We start from the raw sequence: 15,440 nt of genomic DNA on the forward strand, positions 1-15,440 counted from the left end.
GAGAGAGAGAGAGAGAGAGAGAGAAGCAGGGTTCACCCGAAGTGGGGCTGGAACTCATTCGATGTGGGATTCGAACTCACAAACTATGAGATCATGACCTGAGCCGAAGTCAGATGCTGAAATGGCTGAACCACCCAGGTGCCCCCAGAGTGCCTTTTTATAAACTGGTTGGGTTTTGTTTATTTGCTTGTTGAAGAGTACATGATCTACCTTGGAGCTGTACTTAAAGTGCTAGAAAATGCTAACTGGTCTGTGAGACAGAAGTCTGATGATTGGTTGCCTGTGGATGGAGAATGAGGAGAATGGCAGGCTTTAAACAAAGATTTAAGTTTAGACAGAGAAGAATACATATTACCAATTCCAGAGAATTTGTTTTAAAAGTACTCATTGGTGCCTCTGTGATAAGGACCATGTAAAACTCAGTTCTCGGGTTAGAGAATTTCACTCGTGTTTCTGAACAAAGCATCATTCAGACGTTTCTTTTTTAAATTTGAGAGAGAAAGAGAGAGAGAAAGTGCAAGTGGGGAAGAGAGGTAAAGGGACTGACAGCATCTTTAAGCAAAACTATGCTCAGCACAGAGCCAGATGTAGGGCTCCATCCATGATGCCGGAATCACAACCTGAGTCGAAATCAAGAGTGGTATTCTTTTTTTTTTTTAATGTTTATTTATTTTTGAGAGAGAGAGACAGACAGAGCCTGAGCAGGGAGAGGGGCAAAGAGCGAGGGAGGCACAGAATCTGAGGCAGGATCCAGGCTCTGAGCCACCAGCACAGAGCCCAGCACAGGACTTGAACTCGTGAGCCATGAGATCATGACCTGAGTTGAAGTTGGACGCTTAACCGACAGAGCCACCCAGGCGCCCCAAGACTTGGATTCTTAACCGATCCATCCAGGCACCCCTTAGACTTTTTTCTATTAGGCAAAAGTAATATCCACATATAGTATTAAAAATTAATACTAAGTTATTGCCAAAATTTTTGTAATACCCAAATGTTGTTAAAAGTATTTTAAATTTGCACAGTGGTATATGTCAAAAGTATACTTTTAAAAAAGGAACAAACTAAATAAAAGTATGTTTGCAAAAAACATAGAAGTCAACAGGGAACCTGGGTGGTTCAGTCAGTTAAGCGTCCGACTTTGGCTCAGGTCACGATCTTGCAGTCCATGGGTTCGGCCCTGCATCAGGCTCTGTGCAGACAGCTCGGAGCCTGGAGCCTGCTTCGGATTCTGTGTCTCCCTCTCTCTCTGCTCCCCTCCTGCTCATGCCTTTCTCTCTCAAAAATAATTGAATGTTAAAAAAAATTTTTTTTAATAAGAAAAGAAAATTAGATGTACAGAATGCAAAAGCTGGGTTCTACACAGCGGCTCTCATCAATCCTTTGGGGCAAAAGTCTGATCTCTCTCACCAAGAGTCTTTTCAATACTCGTCAGCAGCACCGGCTAGCAGGCCCCATGAGTCTCCTCCCTGTCCCTCCACTGACCAGTTCTCTGTGGCAAAGATGCTTTGGTTTGAACAGAATTCAGATTAGTTTTATATCCTCAAAGATGTTCCTCTAGTTAAAATTTTTAAACGTTTATTTATTTTTGAGAGAGACACAGAGACAGAGTGCAAGCGGGGGAGGGGCAGAGAGAGGGAGACACAGGATCCGAAGCAGGCTCCAGGATCTGAGCTGTCAGCACAGAGCCCGACGCGGGGCTCAAACTCACGATCCACGAGATCATGATCTGAGCCGAAGTTAGATGCCCAACTAACTGAGCCACCCAGGCACCTCGTGGATGTTTCTCTAGTTAAAAAAAAAAAAAAAAAAGCTTCTAAACCTATGGAATGATGCCCAAATTCATTCATAGTGAAAAATGCCCTTTTAAAATTTTTTTGAATTTTAAAAAATGTTTATCTGATTTTTGAGAGTGTGCATGAAAGAGAGCAGGGGAGGAGCAGAGAGAGAAGGAAAGAGAGAGTCCCAAGCATGCTCCACGACAACAGTGTAGACGTCAGGCTCGATCTTACGAAACACGAGATCATGACCTGCGCCAAAACCAATGTGCATCTATAGAGGTTCCGTAGAAGAGCAGAGGATCCAGATCACGCAGCACCCTGGGGTCGTTAAGAGAAATCGGGACTCAGACCTCCATGCAGTCAATACAGATCGATCTCTACAGATAGGGACGGTAAGTGCACAAGGACGTATGTGACCCACAAAGCCCAAAAGATCAGCAGGACAGTGCTGGTGCCCGGAGAGGCCAAACAGAGGCGCAGTACCCGGTCCGCTCTGCGCCCTTCTGAGCCTGGGTGCTCACCTGTGCCCCGGTTATCACTTTAAGAACTGAGTAAGTGCAGAATAAAAAGTTAGCTTTAGAGTATATTGTAGCCGGCATCCCAACAGCCACCTTCCTAGGGTCCTTCCTTCTGTCCTGATCACAGAGCAACAAAGGGACCTCATCTGGGGCACTGCCTAGGACAGAACATGATGTCACAGTGGATGGTTTCCTGGGGACCCACCCTCCTGCTGACTCGTAGGAGCACAGGCACATGGAACCCCAAAAGCTCTTTCTCTTTAAAAATGCAATGAGCTGGGGTACCTGGTGGGCTCGGTCGGTTATAGTGTCTGTCTCTTGGCTTTAGGCTCAGGTTATGATGTCATGGTTTCGTGAGTTCAAGGCCTGTGCTGGGCTCTGTGCTGAGAGTGTGGAGCCTGCTTGGGATTCTCTCTCTCCCTCTGCCCCTCCCCCACTTGCACCGTCTCTGTCTCTCTCAAAATAAACTTAACTTAAAAATTTTTTAGGGACACCTGCGTGGCTCAGTCAGTTAGGCGTCCAACTTCGGCTCAGGTCATGACCTCAGAAGTTTGTGGGTTCAAGCCCTGCGTCGGGCTCTGTGCTGACAGCTCGGAGCCCGGAGCCTGTTTCAGACTCTCTCTCTGCCCTTCCCCTGCTCACCCGTGAGCACTCTTTCTCTGTCAAAAATAAATATTAAAACATTTTTTAAAAAAGTTTTTAAATAAGAAAAATAAATTTTAATCTAAAAACTTAAAAATGCAATAAGCTTTAAAAATACTAAGTTTTTATTGTTATGAAAGTAATTTTTAAGTATAATAATATAAGGTAATATAAAATTAATAATATGTTACTTAAATATACACTTAAAAATGGTTCTGAGGGTAAATTTTTTATTATGTGTATTGTACCACAAGATTTTCAAAAATTAAAACTAAGAACAGGGGGAAACTGGGTGGCTTTGTGGGTTAAAGGTCTGACTTTTTTTTACTGTTTATTTTTGAGGGGCGGGGAGGGGCAGAGAGAGACAGAGGGAGACGCAGAATATGAAGCAGGCTCCAGTCTCCAACCTGTCAGCACAGAGCCCGACATGGGGCTCGAACTCATGAACCCTGAGTTCACGACCTGAGCCGAAGTCAGACACCTAACCGACTGAGCCACCCAGGTGTCCCCTTCAAGGCCTGACTTTGATCTCAGTCAGGTCCTGGTCTCATGCCCGGTGCTGGGCTCCGTGCTGGGCGTGAAGTGCGCTTAAGGAACAAACAACCCAACCTTGGAAGAGCGGGACGTACGCAGTTCTCTGACTGCTCTTATGTGTTCCACTCACGTGCACCTGGTGGGGCGTCTTCCATGTCAGGAAATGCTGACGTCATTTGTGATAGCAGCGCTTTACAGTTTGGATGGCCTCTAATTCACTTCAGTCATTTCCCTTTGCTGAGGATCTAGGACCCCAGAAACGAAAATTGTGGGCCTAAGATCTGCCTTTGGAAACATGTCATCTGACTACTCACCAGAAAGTGTGTCCAATCTATATCCAATCGGCACTGCACCAAATACATGCTTGTTTCCCCACAATCTCGCCAACAAGGGGCCTTGCTACCTGTCAGCTCTCCGCCAACGTGACGGTTCAAACCTATCATCTCAGGGGGTGCCCGGGGGACTCAGCGGTTGGGTGTCTGCCTCTTGGCTTCAGCTCAGGTCATGATCTCACAGTTCGTGGGTTTGAGCTCCGCGTCGGGCTCTGCTTTGGCACAGAGGAGCCTGCTTGGGATTCTCTCTCTCTGCCCCTCTCCCCCCCCCCCCAAAAAAAGAATAAATACACATTAAAAAAAAAACCCTACTGGCTCATTTTCAAGTGACCCCACAGACTCCCACAGGAGACCAGAGAGGGCAGCGTCTGTGAGCCGAGGAGCTGGAAAGCACTCCCCAAGATGGTTTCTGGCAGCCGGCCCAGCTCTGTGGAGCCAGCTTCCCTGCTGTCATTATTACGGCTCTACGTGCCACTGAATCCTAGGAGAACACAGGCCCACCTGGGAAAGGCCATTACCGTGACCACAAAGGAATAACTCCACAATATGACAGCACCTCTCCTGTCTCATCCTCTCCAAGGTGCTCCCGAACTGCCCATCTAAGAGTTTATCTCTGATTTACAGACAGGACAGTCTGTACCACTTGCAAATGAAGTGTTAATTCAGTGTGGCAACAAATTAGAGGTGTTTTTTTTTTTTTCCCTCCTTGTTTCTGAGCCTCCTCCTTGGTTATGGTTTCAGTCAAAAGGAGTGAAATCTTTTGGGAATAGGCTTTCAAGTCGACTTGTACTAACAACTGACGTAAATGCTTGAGTCCCTTTATTTTTTTAAACACTTTTAAGAAATGTTTCTTCACTTGCTTCTGAGGGAGAGAGTGCACAAGTGAGCTCGGGAGAGAAGGAGAAAGAGTGAGGGAGGCACAGAATCCAAAGCAGGCTCCAGGCTCCAAGCAGTCAGCACAGAGCCCAGCGTGGGGCTCAAACCCACAAACCTGTTAGATCATGTCCTGAGCTCAAGTAAGACATGTAACTGACTGAGCCACCCAGGTGCCCCGAGTCCATTTATTTTTTAAAAGTTAGAGACAAGTTTGAAACAATACACTAATTTTGCTTTCTTTCTTTTTTTTAAAATTTTTTAATGTTTTATTTATTTCTGAAAGAGAGAGAGAGAGAGAGCGAGCGCAGGGGAGGGCCAGAGAGAGAGAGGGAGATACAGAATCTGAAACAGGCTCCAGGCTCTGAGCTGTCAGAACAGAGCCCGATGCGGGGCTCGGACCCACCTACCGTGAGATCATGACCTGAGTCAAAGTTGGACACTTAACTGACTGAGCCACCCAGGCGCCCCCAAAACTAAACACTTTAAAAGCCCAGGGGCGCCTGGGTGGCTTAGTCGGTTAAGCGTCCGACTTTCGCTTAGGTCATGATCTCGCGGTTCGTGGGTCCGAGCCCCGCGTCGGGCTCTGTGCTGACTGCCAGCTCAGAGCCTGGAGCCTGTTTCAGTCTGTGACTCCCTCTCTCTCTGACCCTCCCCTGCTCACGCTGTCTCTCTCTCCTGGAAATAAATAAAACATTAAAAAAAAAAAAAAAAAAAAGGAGGAGCGGCAAATACTTTAGTGTGAATTAGCCACGTACAAAATGCAAGGTAGAGAATTACTTCTGTTTGAAGACAAGGAATCACATGTTGCCTTTACAGGGGATAAGGGTAGCTCCCGTGCATAAAAACATTATGTCCCTCATTCTAGTCTTCTATGCGCTTCAAGTCCTCCAAACTTCTGACGGCAATCTGATTTCCAGGAGCAGGCAGTGTGCTCGCCTGCCCCAGACCTCAGCACATCCCTGGAAAGCCCTGGAGCCAACAAGTCTTCAGGAGGTCCTTGGGTGTCAGCATAAAGCCGAAAATGCAGTCGCCCGCCACCTTGTGGAAGCAAGAGGTCACAGCACCTCACCTGAAGCATCCCTGCAGCTCTGAGAGAATCCTCTACATGTTGCTGAAGAAAGAAGAAGAGCATTCTGACAGACACATGAAAAGATGCTCAATGTCGCTCCCCATCAGGGAAATACAAATCAAAACCACAATGAGATACCACCTCACACTGGCCAGGGTGGCTAAACGTAACCACTCAGAAACGACAGATGCTGCACGGCTGGGGGAATGCAAACTGGTGCAGCCACTCTGGAAAACAATGTGGAGGTGCCTCAAAAAATTAAAAATAGGACTTCCCTACAACCCAGCAATTGCACTACTACGTATTTATCCAAAGGATACTGGGGTACAGTTTCAAAGGGACACATGCAGCCCAACGTTTATAGGAGTAATATCAACAACAGCCCAAGTATGGAAAGAGCCCAAATGTCCCTCACCTGACGAATGGATAACAACGATGTGGTGTACGTATATAATGGAATATTACTCAGTGAAGAAAAAGAATAAAATCCTGCCATTTGCACCAGTGTGGATGGAACTAGAAGGTATTATGCTAAGCAAAATAAGTCAATCAGAGAAAGACAAACATCATATGATAGCGCTCATAAGTGGAATTTAAAAAAACACAACAGATGATGGGGCGCCTGGGTGGCTTAGTCGGTTGGGCGTCCGACTTTCGCTTGGGTCATGATCTCGCAGTTCGTGGGTTCGGGCCCCGCGTCGGGCTCTGTGCTGACTGCCAGCTCAGAACCTGGAGCCTGTTTCAGTCTGTGACTCCCTCTCTCTCTGACCCTCCCCTGCTCACGCTGTCCCTCTCTCTCTCTCTCTCTCTCTCTCCTAGAAATAAATTTAAAAAAAAAGTTAAAAAAAAAAACACAACAGACAAACACAGGGGAAAGGAAGAAAAATAACATAAAAATAGAAAGGGAGGCAAACCATAAGAGGCTCTTAAATACAGAGAACAAACTGAGGGTGGATGGGGAGGAGGGGAAATGGGTGATGGGCACTAAGGAGGGACCTTGTTGGGGAGCACTGGGTGTTGTATGTAAGTGATGAATCCCTGGGTTCTACTCCTGAAGCCAAGACTACAGTGTATGTTAACTAACTTGACTTTAAGTTAAAAAAAAAAGAAAAGAAAGAAAGAAAAGAGCGTTCAAATTCATTTAACATAGCAAATAAACAATCCACAGTGATAGAAGAAGGTATCTTTTAAGTTTTTGATGCTGGATCATCCCTGGCCAAGAAATGGAATTTTATGTTTATGCACGCGCATGCACGTGGATCCAGACCCAGACACACACACACACACACACACACACACACACACACACACACACCCCTCCCCCAGGTCCAAAGTGGGATGTGCTTGCAGTGATAGAGAGCAGCAGACCTGGCTTCACCCTTTGCTATTTTACTCACTTCTGTTGTGTTAACACAGCATGAAGTGTGGGTCTTACCTTTTCACCACCAGCTTCAGGGTTTTATGAGAGCCCTTCGCCCAGCAAATCGCCTCCTGTCGAAACCCTGAGAGACCAATGTCGTTGATGCCGACGATCTCGTCCCCGGCCAGTAACTTGTCCACTGCTGCAGCTTTACTTCCTTCTTCAATCTGCAACAAAGACCCACGTGCCATGAGCCTCCCAACAGTCAGAGCAAGTCCCCAGAAGTCGGCCGGGAGCGCCGTGCCTGTGGCGTGTGCTGCCCACGGCTCTATGACCGGCTCTGGGCCCGGCCAGGACCCCATCTGGCCCTGCGGCTGCACGGATTCCTATATGGTGAACGGGAGACCCATCCGTCAGCCAGCACCGCCTCTGCAAAGACGGGGGCCACATTCACCGAGGGAACAGGAAAGAGTGTGTGCGCTGCAGACCACGCATGACCCCGAACGGTGGATCTAAAGATCCAGGCCCTTTTCTGGACTTCCTTTATCCAAACAAGAATGATGGGTTGTGTTATCACATACGATTTCTCGTCCCTTCATCCATGCCTAGCTTCCTGTAACTGCTTTACTGAGACAGACTTCAAATACCACAAACCTCACCCATGTAAATATACAAGTGAACAGGCTTTTAGTATATTCACAGAATTGTGCAACCATCGCGCCGCATTAGAACACTTCTCTACACCTAGAAGAAACCTGGTAGCAGTGAGCAGCCACCTCCTGATCCCCTCCCCCCAGATGCCACTAACCCACTTCCTGCCTCTATGCATTTGCCTATGCCTCAATAGCTCACATAAAACAATCCTAAGGGGCACTTGGGCGCCTCTGTTAAGCGTCTGACTCTTGCTTTTGACGCAGATCATGATCTCACGGTTTGTAGGATCGAGCCCCGCATTGGGCTCTGTCCTGACAGTGTGGGGTCTGCTTGGAATGCTCTCTTTCTCCCCCTCTCTCTGCCCCTCCCAAGCACATGCTCTGTTTCTCTGTCTCTGTCTCTCTCTGTCTTGCTCTCTCAAAATAAATGAACAATGGGGTGCCTGGGTGGTTCAGTGGGTTAAGCATCCAACTCTTGATTTTGGCTCAGGTCATGATCTCATGGTTCATGAGACTGAGCCCTGCATCAGGCTCTGCACAGGCAGCACGGAACCTGCTTGGGATTCTCTCTCCCTCTCTCTCTGCTCCACCCCCACTTGTGTTCCCTCTCTCTCTCTCTCTCAAAATAAATAAATTTAAAAAATTAAATGCACACCTAAACAAATAAAAAGAACCCTACAACATGTGGCATTTTAAAAAATGCTTATTTATTTTGAGAGAGAGAAAAAGACAGTGGACACTCAGGGGAAGGGCAGAGAGAACAGGGCAGAACCCTAAGCTGGCTCTACAATGTCAATGCAGAGCTCCACTTATGCCTCAAACTCCTGAACCATGAAATCATGGCCTGAGCCAAAATCAAGAGCCAGCCACTCAGCCAAATGAGCCACCCAGGCGCCCGGAGAAATACTGATCTTTAGATCCTAAACCTAGTTTTGTTTTTTTTCCATACAGTAATAATCAATTCAGCAAAAATTAAGTGCGCCTGCTTTCTCTGCTAGCGCTTGGCAAACCCTGGCCCATGAGCAAAATCCAGCCAGATGCCTTTTTTTATTTTTGTAAATAAAATGTTACCGTAACAGAACCACACCCACTTGCTTACTTATTGGTACAAGCCAGAGCTGAGTTGCCTGGCCCACAGAGCCAAGAATATTTACTACTTGGCTTGTCACAAAGCAAAGTTTGCCAACCCCAGTTTCATAGCAAAAAGCAATTATCTTTACAAACTGCTAGGAAAGGCAGTGAACAAAGTTAACGGTTATGAGTGTATCTGTGGACAGTATGAAAGTTCACTGCTCGACTTTGTGAGGCACAACCTAACAATTCCTTACCAAGTCCTCGCAGAGCAGTAGAGCAGTGCATCCTGCCTCTGGGTTACACACCTGGGTCCTAAGCAACTTCCATGCCTCAGTTCTGCAAGCACAGATACTTTCTTAGAACCTCCTTAATCCACGGGCGGCCGAACTCCTGGGCTAACCAAGCAATTATTCATGGCCAGTCAACACCATCAATGTAAGTAAACAACGACTCCTTAACTGAATGGATGGTTTCATATTTTTCTTAATAACTGGTTTCAAAAGTCTAGACAATTTTCTCCCAACGTAATAACAGACAGATCGTAGGTAAGTGTCCACCCGCCCAGGATTACACACTCAACCAGGTGCAGTAAAGGTGCAGGCGACTCTCGGTGGAGAGCTTGGGTTTTTGCCACGCCCTGTGCATGAGGCACACACACATCCAAGGGGATGTCCGGGTGGAGGGCCCGGTGGGCAGCTGGCTGTGGGAGAAGTCTCCAGGGAAAGGTGACCTACCCATGGAGTGACCTGAGCAGAAGGCAAGTAAAGATTTGAAGGGCAGCGCACCTGGGTGGCTCAGGTCATGATCTTGCGGTTTGTGAGTTCAAGCCCCGTGTTGGGCTCTGTGCTGACAGCTCTGAGCCTGGAGCCTGCTTCCTTTCTGTTTGTCTCTCTCTCTGCCCCACCCTGCTTGCGCATACCCACACTCTCTCAAGAATAAATAAAACTTAAAAAACCCCACAAACTTTGGAGGGGTGGGGAGACTGAAGGAGGCTGCCTGGACAGAAGACAGAGCCATGGGCAGATCACCACAGAGACTGAGACCCTGGGCCTCCCACAATTAGAGCTTTAGTGAAAGAGGGGACAAACGCACAGGAGATCCAAGAGACAGGGTGAGCATCGCAGAAGGCAGTGCCGGCAAAGTTCACCCTGACGAGGAGGGCCAGGGACCCTGTCTGTACTGGGAAAGCCCTGAGGGGAAGCAGACCAACGCTCAGGCGGGGCACTCCCAGAGGCGGCAGCTCTGTGGTGGCTGGGGGCCAAACCAGTACCTGTCCCTCAAACAGGGACCCGGAGGCTGCAGACCCTCAAGGCATGTCATTCAAGGAGTCATCTCCTCCCACCTCTCCTCTCAAGCACTAAGTACCCAATTTGGAGGGCAAAATCTAGAACACAGAACATACGCAGATAGTGGCTTGGGACTGTAGCTAAAACTATTGCCTGAATTCCAATAGATGCTTTGGTGGTGTGAGGGCTTGAGAGCCATCCTGTGGGTGAGTTCAGAGTTTGCATTTATTCTTTTAATAAGTATCTCCTCAGCAAGTACTATGCACCAGAAACTGCTAGATACTGGAGGGTGGGTCTTGCAAAATGTAGTTCTCACCTCGAAGACATTTCTAGGCTCATGGACCAATGCTTCCCAAACTGTAATATGCACATAAATCTCCCAGGGTTTAAAATGCAGACCTGGGGGCACGTGGGTGGCCCACTCAGTTAACCATCCAAGTCCTGATTTCCGTTCAGGTCATGATCGCACAGTGCATGAGTCTGAGTCCTGCACTGGAGGTGCGGAGCCTGCTTGGGATTCTCTTTCTCTCTCCCTGTCTCTGCCCCTCTCCTGCTCATGCTCTCTCTCTCTCTCTCTCTGTTTCAAAATAGATAAATAAAAAAACCAGTATTAGGTGCAGCCTTGAAGGATGTGCATTTTGGAGAGCATTCTGGAGACACGTTGGAACACGCAAGGGCCAGGGACCGGGAAGAAGCCACAGAACAGAAGCGTTTTTCAGTTCATTTATTCAGAGGGAGAGAGACAGAGAGGCCCAAGCCGGCTCCTCCCTGTCAGCACAGAACACACGGGACTTGAACACGCGAAACGTAAGATCATGACCTGAGCTGAAACGAGGAGTCCACACGTAACCGACGGAGCCACGCAGGCGCCCCTGGATCACACATTCTCAAGTGGTTACAATGGTAAGTTTTTGTGAGACGCATTTAGCATCATAAAAGTCACACGTGCCTCTGTGCCTGATGAGGAAAGATTCTGACCCTGAGGTAGGAACCTAAGTGTCCTCCCTCCAGTGACTATCTTGAAGCCGAGTACCACGAGAGAGCATCTTTAGGCAAAACCGCTGTGACTAATGACCTGCAGGGTCTCAGGACACTTGTTAAGGCAGCGCGCCCTGGAGGGGACACCTCAGAGACCTGTCACCCACTTTGGCTTCACCCGGAGACCAACACATTCCTTCCTCTCGTGGGCGAAGACTTGTCAAGTGTCTCCTGTGTAAGGGCAGACTGCATTCCAGGGCCTCCTCCGCCCGCCCTGACCACACTCCACCTACACTTCCCAGAAAACACAGGTCTGGGTTTGGGAGACAAAGTAGCTGGGGTGTTACCCTCCCCCCCTGCACCCCACCCTGGGCTTCCTCGCCAAGAGAAAGTTTCTCTTTGATAGTTATCGTGCCCCTGGGGAAAGCGGCTGTAAAAGAGAAAGCAGCCCTGAAAACATGCCACACACCCCCCTCGCCGCCAGACGTCTCACAGCAGCTCGGCTTGATTAGGCTTGAACTTGGGAAGGGCAGACTTGAAGTCTGTGCGGGCAGCACAGGATAAGGGCTGTGCCCGCCAGCATTTTACAGTGCCACTGAACGCCCAGCACGGACGGTCGCTCCGTCCCAGGGCCACACGCTACCCGGGACCCTGCCTGGCTAACCGGGAGGGGCAGCCGCCTGCGGTGCACGGAGGGTGGGAGCCACCAGCAGGGCAGTGCCGGCCGCGGGCACCAGCTCGGACTCGGAAAAGCGACCACACAACGGAGGCAGGCAGACACAAATCCTCCCACGCCCGGAAGCGACCCGCTTCCAGAGAACCCAGAGAGGCTCCATGCTATCAGCTCAGAGCCGATGCGGGGCCCAAACCCAGAACCATGAAATCATGAGCTGAGCTGAAGTCTGACTCTGAACTGACACCTGGCCGCCCCAAGTATTTTGGAACAAAGTTTTCATACTTCTTTTGACAGACGTTATGCATGATCAGGAGCGTAGGCCCACGGAGGCAAAAGAATCGGGTCTGGTTGCAGACCAGACATACACTGAAAGGAATCGCGTCCAATGCACACGAGGGGCCACATTCACCTCTGTCTCGAGGCGGAAATGCGGTGTCACAAATAGGAAGGAGCATGAACACGTCTTGAAAGGGAGTGCGTGATTGGGGAAGGACCTTCCAAAGTGGGGTCTTGATGTGAAGGCAGCGGCCGAGGCAGGAAGCCCAGGCGTGTCAAAGGAATGTCCGCCTGGCAGGCTGTAACGCTCTCACAAGGGAGCGTTTGAAGATAAGGACAGAAAGGGGAAGAATAGGAACTTGACCTTGAATCAGAATCTGGACAATATCATGTAGGCAGTGAAGGCCCAGAGAAAGGAGGCGTGGAAGTAGGGAAAGGACAGCATTCAGGCAAGTATTTGTGGAAGATGAATCTTGTAGGCACGTGTAAAATGAACCTCTGCCGGAGAACAGGATGGCAACGGAGAAGGTCCTTACCTCCACCTCGGCACTGGACAGAACCGACGGCTCAGAGCAACACAGGGCAGAGAAAAGGAGCGCAGGAAAGGGGTCTAGATGCTGTGAGGAAGGGCCTAACGATGTGGTCACACGTGGACACAATGGGCCACAGGGAAGAAGCCAGTGGTGCCAAGGTGTTATGCCCCAGTGATTCAAAAAGTCACACTGGCCAGAGATCAAAACGAAAGGGGCAAGACCAACACTGAGGCCAATATCCTATTTCAAAGGCCGTGAGTCACACCTGCAACTTATCACTTCTATCTCCAGAGCGATCCAGACAATAGGGAGTGCATGACAAAGCAGCGCCTTTTGTCAGACGGGGCCACCCCTAAAGTTAGGGCTTCTGGCTGCTTCATTTAATGACGTTACTCACTCTCCTGGAACCCGGAAGCTTGGGAGAGGAAACCTGACTCATCCAGGGGAAGTATCAAGTGGTGAAATAATCTGAGTGCGTATCTCTGGGTATCTCTGGTACCGGACAAGCCCATTGAAAATGAGAAACTTCGACCTAAATGTGTCGGAGACTCTAACAAGTAATAATTACTGCCCCCCCACCCCCATGGCGGGAGAAGCCACACCAGCTGGGCAGCCAAGCTTCTAGAAGGCTCTTTCTCTCTGGCATCTCGGCACAGACTGGCACCCTCTCCACAACCAAGGTGCCCGACAGAAGGGTCATCTCGGGTGGAGGGAGGAAGTTGAAACGCAAGTTGTCAGCTAAAACCTGCACCAGCAAAAGTGGAAATGAAGCAAAACCTCTTCAAACAATAAGTGCAAACAAATGGGAAAAGTGGCAGAAGGGACTGACCAAGAAACTACAGATCTACCTGAGGAAACAGAGGAAAGAAAGCCCCCGGAGAGTCTGGCCTCTCAAGAGGCAGAGGTGAAGGACGCTCGGTCGAAGGTCCCCGCCACATTACTGGCGGGCCCGTCTCCTTATAGAACCCAGATGGGGTTTTCACTGCGATTCGGAAATGTAAGCTTTTTACCAGCTCTGGGAATATTTCTATTTTTGGTACATTTATATTTATATTTTTTATATTTATATTTTTTGGTACAACCAGAAAAGAGTATGTCTATGGAACCCCACAGGCTCTGGGGGGGGTGTCACCTTGACATCCCACAGGAGGGGAGCAGTTTTCACAGGCGACAGTACAAAGCATGGCAATTTGGAGGCATGGTCGTGTATTTAATGGGTCTCAAGCATCGACACTTACCTCTACCCCCCGACATTTCCTGAAGAAAACGGTTCCTTGATCTTGGCTCTCTCAGCTCCTGAGCACACTGGCCCAGTTTCCCTAAAGACTGTGTGGGTGTGCCAAGGAAACCTGAACGACTGAACATGTCATGCTTCGGACTGGTGTGATTGAAAAGATTATCAACACACAGATACTGGTATTGGACAGCTTCTTAAGGACACCCTGCCTCCGCATTTCAAGCTGGAAAGTGACCAGAATAACAATTTAGATAAGATCACAGACCACATCTTTTCAGGTCTTTGGTATCTGTGTTAAAAACTGCACAAAATGAGGGGCGTCTGAGGGGCTCAGTCGGTTAAGTGACTCTTGATTTCAGCTCAGGTCATGATCTTGCTGTTCAAGATTTCGAGCCCCCCGTGTCTGGCTGTGTGCTGACAGTGTTTAGCCTGCTTGGGATTCTCTCTCCCTCCCCTGCGCGGGCACTCTCTCTCCCTCAAAATAATTAAGTCAACTTTAGTAAAAAAACAGCTGCACAAAATGAAACATCTGTGTACGAATCAACACAATCTCAATTGTGAAAGAAAAAACTCTTGTTTTCCCCTCATGGTTGACAACCAAGATCAAAACGTGAGAGCGAAGATAAAACAGTGCCCCCGGAAACACTAACAAGATAAACCACCCCCCACGTCACGGGCTCCGGTGTCATTAGGAGCACCGGGGCGGCTCTGACGATTCGAACACACTCCTTGCAGCCTCTGTAAGAGGAGAGCTGGTCATGAGCCCCTGTTAACAAAGAAAGGCAGATGTGGTCGGCACAAGGGACCAAGGCAGGTCGTGGCCAGAGCCAGGCCGATGAGATATACGAAGGGAAGACACGACTGGGTGACGAGGGGGAGGCGGCCAACAAGAGTGTCCAGGGAAAAGTCCGACAGAAGAGGAAGACACGGTGCGGAGGCCAGGTGAACAGGCAGAGCTGTAAACAGAAACACAGAGGCCCGGCCCACGTGACCGCGGAAATCACATGAGGGCAGCAGTATGGGCTTCACGGTCACGTGGGCCAGTCGTCACGTGAACGCGGGGCAGTCACATGAGCGCATCCAGGCACCTGGGTAGCTCAGCCCATTAACTTTCTGACTCTTGGTTTTGGCTCAAATCATGGTTCTTGAGTTTGAGCCCCACATAGGGCTCTGCACTGACAACGTGGAACCTGCCTGGGATTCTCTCTCTCTATCTCTCTCTCTCTGTCCCTCCCCTCCAAGTATGTTCTCTCTCAAAATAAACAAAACTAAATAAATAAAATAAAAATCCAGATCCTTCTCCTTTTATAACTTGAAAATCAATAAAGGGAATAGTTCTAAACAGCAAAAAAAAAAATTAAATATTTTAAAATGTTATTTATTTTGAGACACATAGTTTATTACATCTCAGAAACACGCTAAGAAAACCTACATGACTTATTTATTGATGACTGTATTTAAGGGGCACCTGGGGGGCTCAGTAAGGTAAACATCTGACTTTGGCTGATAGCTCGTAACCTGCTGTGGTTTCTGTCTCCCTCTTTCTGTCCACCCCACCTGCAGCTTGTGTACTCTCTCTCTCTCTTAAAAAAACAAAAAAAAAAAAAAAAAAAAAAAA

The 15,440-nt window shown here is 48.6% G+C and overlaps 1 protein-coding gene across 1 annotated transcript in view; it reads right to left on the reverse strand.

Annotated features, from left to right (window-relative positions):
* SHROOM2 (shroom family member 2) overlaps positions 1-15,440 on the reverse strand; it is a 126,991-nt gene that overhangs the window by 60,450 nt on the left and 51,101 nt on the right. The window contains exon 2 of the mRNA XM_039234240.1: positions 7,185-7,336. Coding sequence (XP_039090171.1) covers positions 7,185-7,336 — 152 coding nt within the window. The remainder of the gene's footprint in view (positions 1-7,184; positions 7,337-15,440) is intronic.

Source organism: Hyaena hyaena, unplaced genomic scaffold, assembly GCF_003009895.1.
Source record: "Hyaena hyaena isolate Hyena2069 unplaced genomic scaffold, ASM300989v1 scaffold_85, whole genome shotgun sequence".
Taxonomy (NCBI): domain Eukaryota; kingdom Metazoa; phylum Chordata; class Mammalia; order Carnivora; family Hyaenidae; genus Hyaena; species Hyaena hyaena.